The following is a 21,403-nucleotide window of genomic DNA, read 5'->3' as shown; positions in this document are numbered from 1 at the left end:
AACTCGCCAACAAAAGATGCCTGCAGCGGCACAAGACCCTTCTGTAGTGTACAGTACACACTCCTACACACATTACAAAATGATTTAGAGAAAGCAGAGCGGCAATAAATGACAGAACTATTTTCAAACTAGAGCATTTTTCATTTCGTTTGTATAGCAATGTGGGCATATTAGGCGAAGGTTCTTCAGTAAGAGACTATAAGTGATAGAAGTTTAATCGATAATTGTTTCCTGCTGAACATAAATAAGAAAGGTGGCAGTGCAGAACGTATAACAGAAGAAATACCTTTCATTCCTCCTCCATTGGGAGCAGTAGTCAGTCGTGTTTCACTTTGCCACAGATCTCCAGGGAGCGAAAGGCCAGTGAAGGTTATTTAATAAAAGATGTACAACTCCACGCGTGTCGCTGAGAATACTTTTATTGATTCAGAGGGAGGCAGACTGAACTATTCTTGCTCTCCTGCGCTTACCTCAACATTGAAGTTTTTTTTTCTTTTCTTTTGTACATTTTAGGTGAATTACAATGCATTCATTACAAGCAATTACTTGAAACAGAAGCAAAGGAATGCAGATTTTTCTATAGCTATGACCTGCTAATGGAGGAATTTTTGCATTAAAAATTCTTAGCTGTGAATAAGCTTGGCATTTTTGTTTGGACAAGTCAGATTTAATGCTATTTAAGATTGAATGAAAAGCTGTTGTTGAAGTTGGCCACATCTGTAGTCAACAGATGCACAGCACTATTAGTGCGTAATGGAAATCTTCATAATCACCAGTGTGCCAGCAGGAATCTTTCTTTTTTTTCTTTCTTTCTTTCTTTCTTTCTTTCTTTCTTTCTTTCTTTCTTTCTTTCTTTCTTTCTTTCTTTCTTTCTTTCTTTCTTTCTTTGGTTTTTGGGCTCTCCTTTTGACTTTTTATTTGCTGTGTTTAATTTGCTTTATTTACTGAAATCAGATTTGGTCTTTTGAGATAAATATGGCTTGATGTGCTTTTAGAACTTCTAAATGAACATCTTCTAAAAGAGAAATTAACATATTTTACTATCATAAATGTACTGGCTTGTTTGATTTATAATTTCAGTGTAATTATTCATTCATTCATTTATTCATTTTCTTTTCGACTTAGTCCCTTTATTAATCCGAGGTCACCACAGTGGAATGAACCGCCAACTTATCCAGCACATGTTTTTCGCGGCGGATGCCTTTCCATGGAAACATCCATGCACACTCATTCAAACACATACAGACTGTTTAGCTTACACAATTCACCTGTACTGCATGTCTTTGAACTTGTGGGGGAAACCGGAGTACCCGGGGGAAACCCACGTGAACATAGGGAGAACATGCAAACTCCTCAGAGAAACACCAACTGACCCAGCCGAGGCTCAAACCAGCGGCCTTCATGCTGTGAGGCAAATGTGCTACCCACTGATCACTGTGTTGCCTGTGTAATTAATTGTCTTTTAAAATTATTATTAAAATAATTGTTATTATTTGTATAATATTATATACAGTATGTTTGTAAGATACTTAACTATACACATAAAACATAACTGTACACATAAGATACTTAGTTATACACATAAGACAGGCTATACAAGTACTTTTGCATGGGACTGAACAATGTTGTGCAGAATATTGTGAAAGAGAGGTATTAAAGGTGAATATCTTTCAATGTTGTGCAGAATATTGTGTAGGACAGGTATTAAATGTGAATATTGTGTTACCTTTATAGGTGGTAAATCTAGATTAATCTCACTGTAATCTTAATATTCATCTAGATCAATCTAGATTAAAAAGGCTAAAAGTTAGTCTTTGAGAATGGGTTTCTCAAGCCAGGTGGCGCATTAGACCAGGGGCTCATCTCCTGTTTTCAAAATGCATCACAAACTGCTTGAGAAACTGCTCTACTATGAAAACTGTTGATGAAAATAAATGATGTTCAATAAGATGTACTTGTGTTTACTAACTGTATATTCAGTTAAACATGAATTTTAAACTGTAGGCCTCACAGGCTCCAAACAGCGATTTTTGATCACCTTAATCAGACTAAAGTCATAACTGAACAAAACAGAAATGGAATTAAGACGTGGAGTATACATATTTTAGTGTCATTATTGAAGTTAACACAGCAATAAAATTATTACCATCATTTAGGACTTTTCGCCATATTTTCCGACAAGATCCACACACGCGGCGGTCAGTAAACACACACATCGCCAAATGCGGGAGTTATTTTTTTCTTTTAATTTGGCGTGCGTTTATAAATTCCACTTTCACCAGTCCTTACTCCTTATTTGCGTCTAATACCTCAGTATGTCATGGGGGCATGAACGAAATGTTCATGAGTGAAGGTGAAACTGCCGAAGGTCAGCTAAAGTCACCCAAAATTACAGGAAACTCTTACATGAAAGCACTTTACGTAAACACCTTAATTATATTATTGTCTATTAAGGCAAATAACTAGATTACAGATGTCCATGTAAGCGTAGTCATTAGTGTCTTCGCAGTAAATGAAAGATCCAGAAGGGCATCCTGCTGATTTGATTTAGAAAGGCACTTTTTTGACTTTCATTCACCGTCATTCATTTTAAAAAGCAGCTGATCCATTTTATTTATATATAAAATTTTATTTTTTTGGAAATAAATAAATAAATTTTATTTGTAAATAAAATTTTACTCCAACGCATAAAATCTACAGGTGCCTGATAGTTAGATGTGGAGCTGACATTAATCAGATTTACTCTAGTGAACTGCATCCATGTTATTATGTCACGCTTAATGTGGTAAATTCACAGTAGGATTACACACAGGTTCGAAGACTCGTTCTCGCCACCTAAAGTGCAATTTAGCTTAAAATTGCACTTTAGGTCTTATGACTTAAAGTCATTATAGCTTGCGTAGAAGAGTAGTTCTACAGGTGGTTTGTCAAGCCCACTCATCTTTATGAAGCACAATTTGAAATGCACAGTGTTTCCAAGAGACATAGAGTGATTAAGATAATGTCATCATCACAATAAATTCATGAATAAAAAACCCCACTAAAGCCTAAATCATGTTTAGCATCTCCTAAACATCTTTTTTTTTTCTCTCTCAGACACTAAACTCTGTGACACCTCATCTGGACGTGGAGGAGTGCAGCATTGCCTTGTTACCACGAAATCGAGAGAAGAACCGCAGCATGGATGTCCTCCCACCGGACAGAGCCCTCGCTTTCCTGGTAACCACCGAGGGCGAGAGTAACAACTACATTAACGCAGCACTGATGGATAGCTTCCACCGGCCTGCTGCCTTCATTGTAACCCCCCATCCGCTGCCCGGCACCACCTCTGACTTCTGGAGACTTGTGTTTGACTATGGCTGCACCTCTGTGGTCATGCTGAATCAGCTCAACCAGTCCAACTCTGCCTGGGTAAGCCTAAACATCTTGACCGCCACCAGAAGTTTCACTAAATTCAGCACCCAAAAGGACTTTTTAGGATTTTACTTAAGAACACATCTTTATCGGTTGCTTTTTTGTGTGCATTCACATCGACGCACGTCCTTTGAAGTCGTTTAAGCTATTTTGTCCCCGGCTTCTCTTAATCTCCCTGTGAAATGTTCTATATTCATAAGCCTATAGTCAAGTCTCATTTACATACAGCTTTCCTTTGAGTAGTGGAGTTGCATTCCGGTGCTCTTTTTCGATCACGGCTCTCTGAAAACCCTGACGTGCGCTAACATGCCGGCAGTTACTCAGTGTCACTGTCGCCGCCGATCTGTTCCTGGTGGATTAACGTTTCTCCTTCTTCTTCATTCGCATGATTGCTCTCCGCAGTCCATAAGTATTAATATTTATCACCTCACTTGCCTTGCTGTCATTAATGTTCTTCCTTTTTCTCGTTGTCTCTAGATGTTTTTTTTTTTTTCAGCTCAGTTCAGTATGACGACTGCACTTCACATGTATTGATGTTCAATTGTTGAGCTGTGTTATAGTCAGTATACTGTAGAGAGGGGTCAGAATATTTAAAACCTTTTCCCATTCAGAATTCTCTAGAACTTTCCCTTTTTCTTTCTTCTTTTTATCACAGTCAGTTTTGTTTAATGAACCCCTGCTTCCAAAACCAGTTTCCTCTTTTGCACAATTTTACTTCCACCAAAACCATTTTCTACTGTATTATTCCTTCATTTTTTTAAATAATGTTTATGTAGGTCTTGGAAAGGTCTTAAAATGCCTGAAAGGCCTAGGTTGCCCTAAAAATGTAAATTTGGTGTTGATTCGCTTTCCTTCAGGCTGTCCAATGTGTGGGTGACTTTTTCTTAAGTATAAAATGAAAGATTTTAATCTTGTCCTTGGTGATATACATATAATGCAAATCAGTAGTCTCTGACTTTCAAAATTGTTTTCTAATGGTATTTGTACTTATCTTAGATTCAACCTTCAAAAAGTTTGCAAACAAACAGCATTAATCAAGGCTGTGGGCTGAAAGTAATAATGTAATAAAGATATTCAGTTTATTGCACAGCCTGATTGTTTTGATTCATAAAACCTCAGTATAGGCAGCACGATGGCTCGGTGATCACCTCACTACATAAAGGTCATTGGTTCGAGTCCTGGCTGGGCCAGTTGAAATTTCTGTGTAGAGTTTGCATCAAGGTTATTATAGATAACAAAAACAAACGAAAAAAATGAAAACTAAAATTTCAAAACATTTTTATTAGATGAAATAAAATAAAAAAAATAACGACTAACCATTAGTAACCTTATTGAGTTCTTGTAAGATGGAGTTTAAATAAAGTGTCAGGTGCATAAGAGAGATGAGTAGTTCTACATTTGGTTTCCTTCGCGCTGCCAGTTGTTTGACCTGTACGGCATCTCAGCGTCAGTAATCCCGACGCCTTTGGCCAGATCAAGCCGGTCTTCCTCCAGTCAAGCCTCGCTGTTGCTCCCGCAGCAAAAACAACGAGTGGACATCATTAAATACTACCCAAGCAGATACTTAAAAGTATTATTTTAACACATTTGTATTCAATAATGGGTTTTACTTTAACAAATCGCTCTTTTTAACAGAATTTTCTAAGTGAATCAGTTAAACTAGTTCACTAAATCGAATTGAATCATTTGAATCGATTCACGTCTCCAATAAGCACTCCAGTTATCCACAAACAACTTACTTTTTAAAATACCTAATACCCCAAACTGACTTTAAATAAACCAATATATACTGAGTTATTCAGTTATTAGAACAGCTCACTGAGATGAGATTTAAGAAGCGGTAAACCGATACAATACTGCTCATGCGTGAATCAGTGAACCGAGCACAAACAGTACATGACAGCCTGCTGCGACTGAAACAAACTGCAGGGCCAGTAAACTGAGGGCTTAAATGAGAGGATTTAGCAAAACATAAGTTAATTTAATAACAGAAGGTCGTAATGGAATTTAAACAAGTGAATCATGCTTCATTAGGGTTGTAAAACTCGAGATCTACCTGAGCTCAAATTCCCCTTTCGCCCTGCAAACAGAAGGGAGCCCCGAGCTTATGAGCTTAGGGCTCTTTCTTGGGACAGCATGCCAAATAAGCTTTACTACCAATCACCAGCTTATAGTGTCAACTTTTGAATTAGTATTGTTTGTACAGTACTTTGGGGAATGTTGTTCTGTAAAAAAATTGCTATATAAGTAAACTAACTAACTAACTAACTAACTAACTAACTAGTTTATCAGAAGGTACAGCAAAAGATATATTTTCGTGTTAGGCAAAGGCATTAAAAGTAAATGGAAAGTTTGATTTGACTTCTTTTAATTGAACTTTGAAGCATTTTTATACAAAGCATTTAAATCTTTATTACTTGGTCTTTAAAATCTTAAATTTACCGTCAGAAAACCTGAAGAAATCCCATTTAAACATTCCATAATGTGAAACAGTGATTCAAACACCTTCACAGAAGAAACATGCCCTTGAAAAATTCTTGTAATGACAAATTATTGCCTGTAACACAAATTAAATCAGTTTGTCTTCCTTCCGTATATTCATTGCTTCTGTCTTTCTCTCTGCAGCCGTGTGTGCAGTACTGGCCTGAACCAGGTCTTCAGCAGTATGGGCCTATGCAAGTGGAGTTTCTGTCCATGTCTGCAGATGAGGACATCATCACCCGACTTTTCAGAGTCAAAAATGTGACGCGAGTGAGTGAGACTCTTCTCTCTTCAGCACAGTGCATTGTAGCTGCAGCAGACCCATTAAATACCCTGAAGTTAACAAAGTTAATCACATATTCATCATTTTCACTTCAGAAAATTGCTATAATTGAGCAATTATGGCAAATTGTGCTTTATAGAAACATTCGCAAGTAAAGTTTACTGAAGTTTAAAGTCTATTTGGCCTTCTAAAGGTACAAATAAGGTAAAAAGTCAGCCTTCCAGCTGAGCAAATGAGCCTTATAATATTCCTTCTAAAAAATATGCTGTAGAATCACAGTAATTTCCTGAGAGAATTCCTTGTATTACCACCACAGGGCTTTAATGATATTCTGTGATAATACATTTTTCATACCTTGGAACCGGTTGATCATTATGTTGTGCCTTTTAACCGTCAGCTTACTTCTGCAAGTTGGAAGTGAGGAAACGGAGACTTTTATGTAATCTTTGAAAAGCTCCGAAAGCTGCCTTTTGTGTTGCTCTGTTAGCCATGTTACATTCGGATCACCGTTTAATAGACTACAAGATAAAGCAGTATAATAAATAGAGTTTGTCAGTCCAATATATTTCATCAGGCAAAGCTACAAGAGCAATTAAAGAACAGAGGAAAAGCCATTTCAAAATATCCATTTTCATACCATCAGCACAACACTTCATATGGCACCACAGGACGGATGCTGAAATAAGTTTTCATAAGCCTGCGAAGATATGAAATATACATTAATGAGCGTGCCACGGAAGGTCATTTTTACCACTTTCAAATTGCCCCAGCCTGTCATTATTGCATGGGCTAATTTTGTTCTGTTTTTCTGTGTCTATGTTTGATGGCAGTTCTCCTCGCCTAATAGACGCCTGCATTTTTCTCTGGGCTCGGTGTGCTTTTGACAGATGTCACAGTGTTTTAATGCTTTGACGTTTCTGTGGAACGTTAGAGACTATAGAGATTGAGTGGGGGAAAGACATTTCCAGCTCAACAGAGGGAATTAAGGGGTGTGTGGATGTGATTGTGGGTGTGTATGTGTGTATTTTTCAAACGTGTTGGCTCTAGTACAGTATTTAGATCCGGGGTAGATAATATTAGTGTTTTAGTTTTAACACTTATGTTTTTAAAGTGTGAATTCTGTCTGCTATGCAAACATGTCCACTTAAATTAAGTGTTTGTTTGCACTTGTGCCATTAAAATGTGCAATCTATCTGAGATGTAGATGTGTTTGCTCATAATAAGTTTTCTTTTTTTGCACATATGCTTTTAAACTGGGCACTATATATATGCTGTGCAGACATGTCAGCTTATAATACACACAGTAGGCTTTTTTAAGCTATGCGATTTATCTGCTGTGTAGACATGTTGGTTTAAAATATTTTTTTTTACATAAATGCTTTTAAACTGTGCATTTTATCTGCCGTGTACATGTCAGCCTATTTTTTTAACATTTATTTTGAACACGTATGCTTTTAAACTGTGCATTTTATCTGCCCTGTAGACATGTTGGCGTATGCATTTTTCTATAAATTCTTTTAAATTGTATTTTATCTGCAATGTAGATATGTTTTAAAGTATGCACTTTATCTGCTGTGCATGTGCATGTCACCTTATAATTGTGTTTGTGTGCGTGCGTGCGTGCGTGCGTTTGTGCATGCATGTTTAAAGGGGTGGTTCAGTGCGATATCATATTTTAAATTTTAGTTGATATCTAATGTAAATGTGTGAACATGAACAACATTTCTGAATGTAATACGCTTTAAAGTTCAACTCAAAGGGAGACATTGGCTTTTACAGAGTTAGCTTAGCAAAGCGTACAGCAAACAAAGTTTGGGGACTACAAAAAATACGTCTGGGTTGGTGAGATCACAAAGCTTCAGGTTACGTACATACACCATGTTATTTACCTTATTCTTCGTGTACGAGCGGGCACAGCCATTTGAATTATTCTGGCCCGAGACTACCAGTCTCATTTACTTCTATTCATTTTTAGATGTTAAAAACAGATTGTTATGCTGCTTGATGTTGCAAACTGATTCTTTTTTATTATATTATTCTACTTTGTCAGTATAATCATGCAAACACTTCTTTGTAGAGCAAATAGTTTGACCGTTTTCAGCTGTTTATTATTCTTAGTTATTTCTTTCATAGGGAGCTGAATCAGAAGTTCTAAAACAATTGCAAAAACGAGCGCAGTTCCGCATTGAAGAATAAGGTCAATAGCAGAGAAAGCCAAAATGGCGTCCAAACGCTGCTATTTTCACATAACTTCTTCTGTTTCTGTATTTGGGGACCTGGCACAAAAAGATAGGTGTTACAATTTAATCTTAATTATGTTCCAAAGAATTGTAAAAAAGATATAGCTCTAGCATTTGACAAAGGACAGCTTCCAGAATCTCTGTTCAATGCTGGATTCAGCTAAAAACTCCTTAAAGAAGGAGCAGCTACAGCCATAATAGAAGAAGCTGTGGATTGTGAGTCACAACCTTTAATCACTTTATTTGTTAAAGTTGATCTATTACATGCATAGTTTCTAGCGTTAATGGTATGGTGTAGCAAGGATTTAAACAAGGATATAAACAATGGGAAATGCTATTTGGCACCGTTAATAATTTAGCTACAAATTCTGATTTATCCGTCAATCGCTGTAAACACCCACAATCTTCACCAGCGCTGCAGTGTCTCTGTCCTTGCTTTCGAAACCTCAAATAACCAACTCATAAAAGACATGTGAACGTTTCATATTACTTACACATGCTTATTTCGAATATATGTGAAAGACACTTGTCAGATTTTATTTTAAAGAGCAGGCGTGAGGTTCAGCTGTGTCCTTTTCATTTTCTGTCTGATTCAGGCTCAAACAAATCTGGCTAACAGTTACTCTGACAGTATTTATACAGCAGAGGCTCTGCGCTTGCTATTAGAGGTATTACACTTTTCCTGGTGACATGGAACTGATCTGCGAATTACAGCACATAATGTTAGCTGACCAATCAGAGCCTCTTGAGGGCGGTCCTTTTGGAGGAACTAGAAAATATGACGTTTTGACATATAAAATATGTAATTTTTATGTTAGCTGAGCAGCTGTATTTAATCAGAGTAAGATATGAAATGACAAATTTTTTTGTTTTGTTTTTTTTTTACAAATAAAGCATGAGCAAACATTGGTTTGCGTGAACATAACCAAACCTTTACAATACACTCTGGACCACACCTTTAAAATCATAGCTTGAAAATAGGTCAAATTTCATATTATTTTTACATAGTGATGATGAGGTTGGATTTTTAAAGGGGTAATTAAACAATAGCATGCATTACAAACATATGGTACTTTATGTAGAAGGGATGACCCAACTATTTATATATTTATTTATTTTATTTATTTAATTATTCTTATTATCATTTTACAATGTCATTATTTTTTAATACTGATTGATTTTAATTGTTACGATACTGATATTATTTCTTACTTTGGTTGAATTTTTGGCATTAAAATAGAAACTGTTTTACTCACATTTTAAGTGAGCAAAGTTTTTTATTAAACACTATTTTAGAGTTTGCAGTTAGTTCATTGATGCATTAAAACATTTCCATTGAATTTAAATTGGATGAATTATTAATTAGCATTTTTACATAAAGTAAAGATCAACATTTGATTATGCAGCAAAAACTACCCAGTACCTTTACAATGCAAAGAACAATAGAGGAACAGTTTTTAAAGCAAAAGAAAAGATTGCTTTTCATCATTCATAGAAATAGAAACCATTTCTAAAATACAATCTGCTGTGACTCATTTTTTGCATTTCATTGTCACATGTGGTTAGGACAAAAGCTCTGATTAACAAGGAAACAATACCATTTATTACGTTTTGTTGCGTGGCGTCTGGTTAGGACACATTGTTAGCTTTTAAATGCCATAGCAGTTCTCCATTACTGTTACTTAACACACAAAAACCTACAGAACAATGTGCTGAAAGCCACCATACTACACAGATGAGATTCAATTAGGGTAATTATTATCAGTATATATGACTAAATTTCTCTTAAAGTTCCTTTAATTTGTAAGTAACTTTATAATATGTGCTAGTTTTCCTTCATTCATCCATCTCTGTATTCCCAATCAAGTATTTTACAAATTGGATGAACATTTTGACAGAAAAAAAAGTCAAAGAATTTTGTAATATATGTGTGTCACTCAACTATGGTCAGTACGTTTACTTCCTCTGGACAACCCTGAGGGCAGTTTTGGGGTGTGCTTGAGGGCTGTATATTAATCCAACCATCGTTTCAAGCCAAAAAGCGTCAGTACCAGGGCCAACCGTACAGTATTTCTTCCCCACCCGATTGAAACTCTTTCCCAGCAGACTCATTCATCACAGCATAAACCCTGCTGACTTGGCACTACTGAGACCTCAGCTTGGAGAACAGTGCTACGCTACTGTACACATTCATAAACAAGTCCTAATGCACAGCTGGCGTTGCGTTACTGATTGTGACCTTTCCTTTTTTTTTCTTTCATGTGAAGCTGCAGGAGGGTCAGCTGGTTGTGTGCCAGTTCCAGTTCCTGCGCTGGTCTGCGTATCGTGACGTGCCTGACTCCAAAAAGGCCTTCCTCAACCTGCTGGCCAGCGTTCAGAAGTGGCAGAGGGAGTGTGGAGAAGGCCGTACGGTGGTCCACTGCCTGTAAGTAGTATTGGGACACATTCTTCGCAATCCCTTGAAGAACAAATGGTGTTTTATTGATTTACAGCTTGTGAAAAATGTATCACCTGCTGACATTCATTTTGAGCAAAATACCCTGGTATTTTATTTTAAAGGTTCCAAATTAGGTTTTGAAGGTCTCCTGCAGTTGTTTCATATCCATTCAAGATGGAAAAAAGAAACTATTTTTTTCCCCACAATGTACGTTGCTGCATTTTCTCTTTTCTCACAATGTCTGAAATAGTTTGTTCTAGGATCCTTTATATCTAAACCCCGCCTCTTTGACAGTCATCTTTGCTTTGATTGGTTATCTGTTTGCATAAAACATGAAAAATTCATTCATTCATTTTCCTTCAGCTTAGTCCCTTTATTCATCAGGGGTCATGAACCACCAACTTATCCAGCATATGTTTTACACAGCAGATGCTCTTCCAGTTGCAACCCAGTACTGGGAAACATCCATACACACTCATTCTCACACATACACTATGGCCAATTTAGTTTATTCAGTTCATCTATAGCGTATGTCTTTGGACTGTGGGGGAAACGGGAGCACCCGGAGGAAACATGCTCGAACCTTCTTGCTGTGCGGTCTTACTGAGTCATCGTGTTGCCCTTATTGATTAATTTCATGCATTAAATTTTTCTATTTCTAATTTTTTTACAAATAGAAAAAAGGCAAAATGATAGAAAATAATTCAAATGCCATTCAAAACTTTGGGATTAGTAAGGTTTTTATGAAACTAATGTATAATTTTATCCACAATGACAATGATAAGAAGTGACGGTAAAAATCATTCACTTTGTATCAATATATTTTTACTTAAATATGTATATTATATCTTAATATTTTTACTTAATTTCACTTTTCGTCAAATAAATCCAACCATGGCGAGCATAACTTTAACATTTAAAAAATAGTTAAAATTGTATGCTGCAGGCCACAAACTTTTATTTTTGCATATCAGTTTGTATGCTACTTCTAGAATTCCTACATATGCTACTTTTAATCTAGTTTAATAAACACTGTCAATTATTGCACTATTATTTATTGGTCTAAAATTACTAAAAGAGCCACCATGTTGCCTCACATCAGAAATTGACTGACTTTTATTTTATGTAATGTTTAGGTGCGGAAGCTTCCACAGGACCTGGATATACAGTGACATTAACATTATCAATAGTGCCAGTTTTATAGTATTAACTCAAGCATAAGTAATAACAGTGTCAACTATACAAACCAGGATTGGAAAAGCGAGTTATGTACTGATTTTACTTTTCTAAGTAACAAGTAAAGTAACGCATTACTTTAATAAATTGAGTAATAGTATTTGAGTTATTGTTTTTAAAGTGTAACATATCTAGTTTTTGGGTGTGACAGAGGCTCAGTGGTAGCCATTGTCGCCTCACAGCAAAAATGTTGCTGATTTGAGTACCAGTTGGTGTTTCTTTGTGGAGTTTGCATGTTCTGCCTGTGCTCCGCTTTCCCCCACAGTCCAAAGACATGCGCTATAGGTGAATTGATTCAATTAAATTGGCCATAGTGTGTGTGTGTGTGTGTGTGTGTGTGTGTGTGTGTGTGTGTGTGTGCGCGTGCGTGCGTGCGTGTGTGTGTGTGTGCGCGTGCGTGCGTGCGTGCGTGTGTGTGTGTGTGTGTGTCTGAATAAGTGTGTATAAGTTTAAAACGTGCTGTTTGGGGTTCTTAGTTGGTGAGTTGGTGGGTTCATTTTACTGTGGTGACCAAGTCGAAGGAAAATGAAGGATTGAATGAATATCTTGTTTTGTTTTAAGAGGACTTCATTGTGTCTATAAATTCAGTTGTGCCTTATAAAATTGGTTCAATAAACTAATCAAATTCAAATAGCTTTCAATTCAATTACTGTAGATTCTGTTATTGTGTTGCGTTAGCTGATTTTAATTAGATAGCCCGATCAAACAATTGCTCCTTTTAAGTGTATTCTGATATTTCTTTGTAAATGGTTTGTTTATACTGTGATCTGCCATAAATGCTAATCAGATAAAGACAAATGATCCAATGTAGAAAAAAGAAAGGAATCAGCCTAATGATGTGATCCTGCTGTGTTCAACTACATCTTTTCCGCCACATGTCTTCTATAGCGTGTCACTGATTGATGTTTCCCCAAACTGGTGAAGCAAATAGATAGCTTTTTATTCTGCTTGCACAGTGAGATGCATGTCTGGTCTAGCAGGTGCACTGGTGCGCTCTTCATCAGTTATACAGGTAGTGGAAGATCCATGAGCTAGTGCATTTCAATTACTTTGCTGTTCTTTTTTTCCAGAATTAAAAACAATGGCTTAATATATTCCACTTAAAGTTGATTTTGACTATGAATTGGAACTACAGGAATTAAAGTTTATTGAAATTAAGACTGATGCTGAACGTTTGGGTAAGCTTTTAGAAAGGAAAAACTAAACATTTCTGTTAAAGCCTCTATTTTGTTTTGTTTTGTTTTGTTTTGTTTTGTTTTGTTTTGTTTTGTTTTGTTTTGTTTTGTTTTGTTTTGTTTTGTTTTGTTTTGTTTTGTTTTGTTTTGTTGACGTTTATACATTTATTCAGCAAGGATGCCTAAAATTAATCAGAAGTGACAGTAACTATACACTACATGACAAAAGCCCTGTTGCCTATATAAAATATGATCATGCCTTGATTTTTAATTAGGAAAGTAATGTCTGGCTTTGCTTTGACAAAATTCTTGTCACTTAACAGAAATAATATACAGTATAGAATATAAAGTCATGGTACAGTGGAAAAATAATTATTATTGTGTACAGGTATAACTTCTACTGTATGAGCTTGAAGGACTGATAATAAATTACAGTTCATAAAGTCATCTGGAAAAGGCAAAGAAAGTGTTCTTGCAGGACTCCCAAAGTTCTTCAAGATTCTTTAGATTCATCTTCAATGCCTCCTCCTTCATCTTACCCCAGATTTATTCAATAATGTTCATGTCTGGTGACTGGGCTGGCCAATCCTGGAGCAATTTGACCTTTGCTTTCAGGAACTTTGTTGTGGAGGCTTAAGTATGAGAAGGAGCGCTATCCTGCTGAAGAATTTGCTATCAACTGTGGTTTGTGATGTAATGGGCAGCACAAATGTCTTGAGACCTCAGGCTGTTGATGTTGCCATCTACTCTGCAGATTTCTTGCACACCCCATACTGAATGTAACCCTGAACCATGATTTTTCCTTCACCAAACTTCCTGATTTCCATGAAAATCTTGGGTCCATGTGGGTTCCAATAGGTCTTATGCAGTGTTTTGTGATGATTGGGATGCAGTTCAATAGATGATTCATTAGGAAAATCTACCTTCTGCCACTTTTCCAAATGATCAACTAGAAGTCAAGTTATTATTTGCTGCTCTTACAACCGGGATTGACGACAAGACTTTTTGTCAGGTAGTGTAGATATATCATGCAGCACAACTTTTCCAGAATTAATAAAAAATAATAAATATTACTAGAGCACCAAATTAAAATTTCTGAATATTAATTTGACTCTGAGAAATGCTTTGTTATCACAGAAATAGGTTAAACTTTAAAATATAAATATGAAACATTTATTATAAATTGTATTTATAGTTTACAATATTTTCCCAGTGTTGGTTTGCAACTGGAAGGGCATCCGCTATGTAAAACAAATGCTGCATAAGTTGGTGGTTCATTCTGCTTTGGAAACCCCTGATTAATAAAGGGACTAAGCCGAAAAACAACTGAATGAATGAAAGAATGAATGAATGAATGAATGAATGAATGAATGAATGAATGAATGTTTCACAATATTACATTTTTCAGAAACATTTGTTTTTATTAAACACCTGCAGTTTAGAAGAGCCAAAGTAGCTTCTTTCAAAAACTTTGATTTGTTGTGTATATGAATTAAATTCAAGAAAAGGCATTCTAGGTAAAATTTGAATGGTGCTTTGTATTATTCAGATAAAGTAGTGGCAAAAAAATTTAATATGTGTGTATTTTATATATATATATATATATATATATATATATATATATATATATATATATATATATATATATATATATATATATATATATATATATATAAGCCAATTCAAACATAAGAGAACAAAAGGAAAAGATAAAAGCACCATAACACTGAAGAGCAGAAATAAATGAGCTAATCAAAGAGCAGTCATTCTGTATGATAAAAATTAAGAGATAATGGTCTAGGCATAAGAGAATAGATGAGAGAATTTTTTTTTTAACAATGGCGGGATCTGATAATGACACTAACTGGATTTGAACTCTGATTGCCTACAAATAGAAGTGCATTTCACAAGAGCACATGGACTGTCCATCAGGTCCCAATCTGGCCTTGTATTTTGTCGAAGTGTCAGCTCCTCTGTGTGGCCCCTGTGAAAGCCATTGTGCCCTTGAGCAGCACACTTAATCCTTGTCTTCACAAAGTAGTATCTGTATCTGCAGTGACCTCTCTTTGTTTGCCAGTCAGCCAGATAAGAGATAACAATATGCAAAATACTAAATTACTGTGTACCTTTGCAAACAAAAAAGGAACAACATCCTGATGCAAACAATTAAAAATGTGTCTGAGCACATACCCAGAATTAATGATCTTAGCCAAAGTGTTAAAGGTATAGTTCACCCAAAAATGTATTTGTTCATACAGTGGATCCAAACCTTTGAGTTTCTTTCTTCTGTTGAACACAAAAGAAAATATTTTGATGAAAGCCAAAAACTTGTAATCATTGACTTTCATGGTATTTGGAAGTCAAAACTGGAAGTCAATAGCTACAGGTTTTTGTTTTCCTTCAAAATATCTTATGTTTAGCTAAGTAAAGTTTTCTAATAAACGATGAGTGAATGACGACTGAATATAAATTGTATCCCCTTAACTGGGCAGTTCTCTCCAAAATGGAAATTCTGTTGTTATTTATTCCTGCATTAACTTCCTATAACTTTTATTCATCTAAAACCTAAAATGCAAACAAAATACACTCACCGGCCACTTTATTAGGTACACCTTACTAGTACCGTATTGGAACCACTTTTGTCTTCAGAACTGCCTTAATCCTTCGTGGCTTCGTAGATTCAACAAGGTACTGAAAATATTCCTGAGATTTTCTTCAATATTGACATGATAGCATCACACAGTTGCTGCAGATTTGTCAGCTGCACATCCATGATGTGAATCTCCAGTTCCACCACATCCCAAAGGTGCTCTATTGGATTGAGACCTGGTGACTGTGGGGGCCATTTGAGTACAGTGAACTCATTGTCATGTTCAAGAAACCAGTCTGGGATGATGAGATGCCCACAGAACTGCCGCTCACTGCATATTTTCTCTTTTTCGGACCATTCTCTGTAAACTCTAGAGATGGTTGTGTGTGAAAATCCCAGTAGATCAGCAGTCACCTAAATCACCTTTTTTCCCCATTCTGATGCTTGGTTTGAACTGCAGCAGATCGCCTTGACCATGTCTACATGCCTAAATGCATTGAGTTGCTGCCATGTGATTGGCTGATTAGAAATTTGCATTAATAGGCATTTGTTATTACCTAATAAAGTGGCCGGTGAGTGTATATATGTATTTTAATCAAGCTTGGGAGATTTAAATCACCGAAAGCTTGTTAACCCAACACTTCAAAACATTCAAATACAGATCAAAACATAAATCCATATGATTAACATGGTTTCAGTTTTAAGAAGAGACATGAGGAGATATAATATTGCACAAATAGACCCTGTTTCTATCCGCTATTAATAAGCGTTTTTATTGATCCAATCACAAGTTGTCAGCCGGGAAACATAACCACTTCCACCTAGTATTAACATGCGATCAAATTCATCTCTTGTGACCACTTGTGCTCAGATTTCACAGAAACCATTCCTCTTATTTCATCATGCTGATCGTTATAACTGTATAAGTTCTACTGAAAGAACAAAAAACGTTCTATGACTTGAAAGCAGGTGAATGCAGTGGTTGTGGGTGGCAAATACAGTTTTCATCATAATCTGTGTTTTGCTACAACACAATGAAATATGAATATCATGGTGGCTATTTCAGGGAACCGTCAGACTTCTGTCGTTATACTAAAAATCATAGTGCCTGAGACTATAATGCCATTGGGTGAAACAGGATCACACCTCTGACTAAAAGGTTTGGGGTGTCAGGAAAAATGACGTTAGGTGTCAGGTCTTGTGTGAAACAGCTTCACAGTTAAAGGCATTGGATGTCATGGGATCAGTCCTAGAATGCATTGAATAAAATTATATCAGACTAAAATGTAAGGCTTAGGAAAAAACAGAATCAGACAAAATCACTTCTGAACCCAAAGGGCACCCTGTTGGGAAAAATAAACATTGATTGTCACTAAAGATAGTTCGACGGTTTGAGCTGGTTTAAACTAGTTTCTTAGCCTGTCATGAGTTGGTGTAAGCTGATCCCAAACTTGTCCTAAGTAACTAGCTACTGCTCAGGACCAGCACGTGAGATGACCAGTTTAACCCAGGTAAAAACCAGCTTAGAACAAGCTTAATGGTTTCAGACCACACAGATTTGCCTGAGACTAAAAAGAATTGGACTAAGGGACATCAGGTGAAATTACCTCAGACAAAAATGTATAGGATGAAACTACCCCAGACAAAAAGGCATAGAAATAAGCGTGATCAGATAAAATCAGACGCTGAAACGGAATGACACATAAGGCTTTGGACATAAAAGAATGAAACAGCGTTAGACATAAAGGGATTAGATGAAATGGGGTCAGACAAAATAACATTAAATAAAAATGTATTGAACAAAATGGAATCAATCGAAAATACCCTAACCTGATTTCACCAGGTAGGACATATTCCTGGATGAACATCTATGTTGACTCAGGAACAACATTCCAATCAGCAAATCAGATTTAAGGATACGTTTACAGTTTAGGTTTATGCTTATGGTTAGGTTTATACACTTCTACTTGATTGTTATTCAACTATTATTCGCTTCTGATTTTGTGAGTATATATATATATATATATATATATATATATATATATATATATATATATATATATATATATATATATATATATATATATATATATATATATATATATATATATATATATATATATATATATATATATGTGATTGGGTTTATAGGCATAGGGAATATGTATCGATTATGTTTTTGAACAAAAATAATGTTCCAGGATTAACATTGATGTTAATCCAGGATCACAGCATCCTTGCCATGCTCAAAAATAGCCCCAGACCAAAAGTCATGAGAAGAAATGGTCTTAGAGAAAAATACAATAAACAAAATGGCACTGGGCAAAAATATATGTAATGTAAAAATACCTAAGCTTTTATTCTGCTGTGCAAATCAGTATTGTCCCCAAACTTTTCAGCCCACAACCCCTAAAATAACAATGCATGTGACTCGCAACTCCCACGTTTCTCAGAGGTGGTTATAAATAAACTAATATTTTCATGTTGTTGATTTTTATGTAACTATTAACTACTATTTTTATCTTCTGTGAGTTATGAATAAAATATGGCAAATCTAATAGTTTAATCAGTAAGCTGTCATTCTAATAATCAATAACAATTTGAAAAGTATAAAGTACAATAAGTTTATACAATATAGAAAATAAAGGCAAGCAATTGGTCAAAGGTGTGGAATCAGTGTACGTGGTTACATAAATTAATAGGTATTAACTTATCTTTGCTCTCAGCCAAAACATGTTACCTGAAAAAAAGTAGGCAAATAGATTCAAAGATATAGGTCTACACAAGATGAATTATTGATCACAGTTAAAAACAACAGAGAGATGAGATCCACCGGAAGATTCGGGATAGACTGACTGATTTTCGGCTGCTCTCAGCTGGACAGGTCTGCTCAGAGATACTGGTGACTGCCTGAACCTCAGACACGAAAATGAAAACATTGTTTTAAAAAGAAAACGGGTTAGTGTAAATGGGGCCTAAAATTGATTTGACTTTTGGAAACCTTCACGCGACCCTCAGTCATTGTCCACTGGTGTAGATGCCCAAAGTAGGGCCCGCTCAGAGAAGAGAGTGAGAACGATGGAGAGTGTTGTGGCGAATGCCTTTAAAGGAGATTGTCATTTCTAATTTGACGTAACGATTTTTGTTTTTGTTTTGTATTATTGCTAAGCTACAAAAAAGCAAACTGAAATGAAATATTTCAATTAAATGTTAATAAATTAGAGTTTTTAAAATGTACAGTCAATAATGTCATTCAACGAATAGAGGACTATGCAGAAGACTTCTTTGAGCAAATCAAGGCAAAAACTAGTGAAATAAAGTGTAATGTATGCTGTATTAGTTAATATAAAGCAATTTTTTTGTCATTTTTAAATAGTATTAAATAAATTAGGAAATTACCCACTGCAACTGTATTTACCTTGGCTAATCAGGTTTGTTTTTTGGCCTTTCATAAGAAAAAGTTTGGGCACCCCTGGTCTAGTGCTTGAAACTTTTTATGAGTCATGAGTCCTCATACCATTTTGATCAACTCATAACCTCCATTATATGTTTACATGCTTGAAATTTTAACCAAACCACATTGGTTCCTGATTCGACATGAAATTATCTTATTGGCTCTCAGGCATCAAGTAAGCATACATAAAGGGATAGTAAAAGGATTAAAAGGATTCACTTAAATGTAAATTCTGTCATCATTTACAATGTCTTTCTTCTGTTGAGCACAAAAAAGCTGATATCTTGATGAATGTTGAAAGCCAGCAGCCACTTGAACTCAAAAATATTATTTTTCCCGTTATGGATGTCAAAGGCTGTCAGTTCCTAACATTCTTGCTGACTAATGTTTAAATGTGATTAAAGGCCCAAATTAAATCTGTTCATCATAATAAGTGATTATGTCTTTTTAGAGCACTTGGATTAAACTGAATTTATCTGGATTTCTTTTAAAGTGTTTTGGGTGAACAGACTTTCAATGGAGGGTCATTCTTAAGAGTTTGGAAGTTAAAGATGAAAGAAATTTCACTTTAGTGTGAAGTAACTCTTTAACACTGTCGTTCTCCACACTCCATCGTCATCTTCATTGCTCCTCCTGCCCCACCAAATATCTCATCTGCAACCCCAAGCACGAATTCCCTTCCCATCGCCGCCCAGAAGCACATCACTCAAAACTGTCACACAGTGTTACCAACCACAGGCAGAGAGAAGAGATTATGGAGATGAAATCAATTATGCTTTAATACTGAACAGCGCAGGCCTTTCTCCGTGCTAAATCCAGAGCTGCCAAAGCACTGACTGCGATTGATTATCTCAGCATTGCCTCATCTCGCTGCCGCTGTCGTGCTGTACGCATACATAGCAGACGACCTCGGCGGAGCTTCAAAAATCCTCTTGTGCAGGCTGATTTCATATTAACTGGATGTTTGAAATTTCTGTTGTAGGCTGAATATCAGTATGCAGCTCGAGCCAGATCTCTTTCTGTCTGACTGCCTGTTCTTTGCTCGTGACGGCTTGGGTTTTGTTGTATTCGTGTATGTCTAGGAACGGCGGTGGCCGGAGTGGAACTTACTGTGCCAGCAACATCCTGATGGAGATGATCCAGTACCAAAATATCGTGGATGTATTCTACGCCGTCAAGACCCTTCGTAACGCCAAGCCCAACATGGTGGAGACACTGGTAAATGTTGGTGGAATAAATATACATATATATATATATATATATATATATATATATATATATATATATATATATATATATATATATATATATATATATATATATATATACACAGTTGATTAGGGTAATTGTTGCTAAATTAATGTAACAGTAATTCGATGTTTTCCTTTAAATAGCCAATTGCATAAATTTCTTTAGTTTTTACCGCTGATTTTAGGTATAAACTAACATCTGCATTAGCAAACATGCATATATCTGAACAAGTTTACACACAGGACAAATTAAATTAGCACCCAGATCTGTCATAAAGCTGTGGGCTTGTTTGTTTTCTTTTGAGGGGGTGCGGGGTTGTGTACCATGAGACATGGCACTGTACAGTAGGTGACACTTCAAAAGGACCATTACCACTGCAAGTGGAACCGCCGCTGCACTAAAGGATTAAAAACTTGTTTTTAGGTGTAACAGCAGTTTGCAACTAATAACATTTGGCCAAATATTAGTAACTTAGCCTGTAACAGGGGTCACCAACCCTGTTCCTGGAGAGCTACCTTCCTGCAGAATTCAGTCCCAACCCTGATCAAACACACCTGAACCAATTAATAGTACCTAAAGCAACACTTGATAATTACAAACAGGTGTGTTTGGTCAGGGTTGCAACTAAAATCTGCAGGAAGTAGCTATCCAGGAACAGGGTTGGTGACCCCTGGCCTATAATAACTAATAATTATTGATAAAGCCAATTATTCTGTGATCAGGTGACTAGGGGTCCGTTCTTCGTACCTCGCTTAAATGATCTAAGATGATTTGGCAGATCCTGGATCTTTTAATCTTGATAACTGATCTCTCGCTAATTTGGTTCTTCAAACAAGTTCGCG

General features: G+C 36.0%; 1 protein-coding gene across 29 annotated transcripts in view; it reads left to right on the top strand.

Annotated features, from left to right (window-relative positions):
- ptprub (protein tyrosine phosphatase receptor type Ub) overlaps window positions 1-21,403 on the top strand; it is a 442,833-nt gene that overhangs the window by 415,409 nt on the left and 6,021 nt on the right. For all 29 annotated transcript variants that reach the window (XM_009292423.5, XM_073924678.1, XM_073924674.1 and 26 more), the window contains 4 exon segments: window positions 3,097-3,411; window positions 6,040-6,165; window positions 10,686-10,843; window positions 20,393-20,528. In XM_009292423.5, coding sequence (XP_009290698.2) covers window positions 3,097-3,411; window positions 6,040-6,165; window positions 10,686-10,843; window positions 20,393-20,528 — 735 coding nt within the window.

The sequence above is a fragment of the Danio rerio genome, chromosome 16 (genome assembly GCF_049306965.1).
Source record: "Danio rerio strain Tuebingen ecotype United States chromosome 16, GRCz12tu, whole genome shotgun sequence".
NCBI classification, from domain to species: Eukaryota; Metazoa; Chordata; class Actinopteri; order Cypriniformes; family Danionidae; genus Danio; species Danio rerio.
The sequence above is the reverse complement of the archived record's forward strand: the minus strand, read 5'-3'. Positions and strand labels throughout refer to the sequence as shown.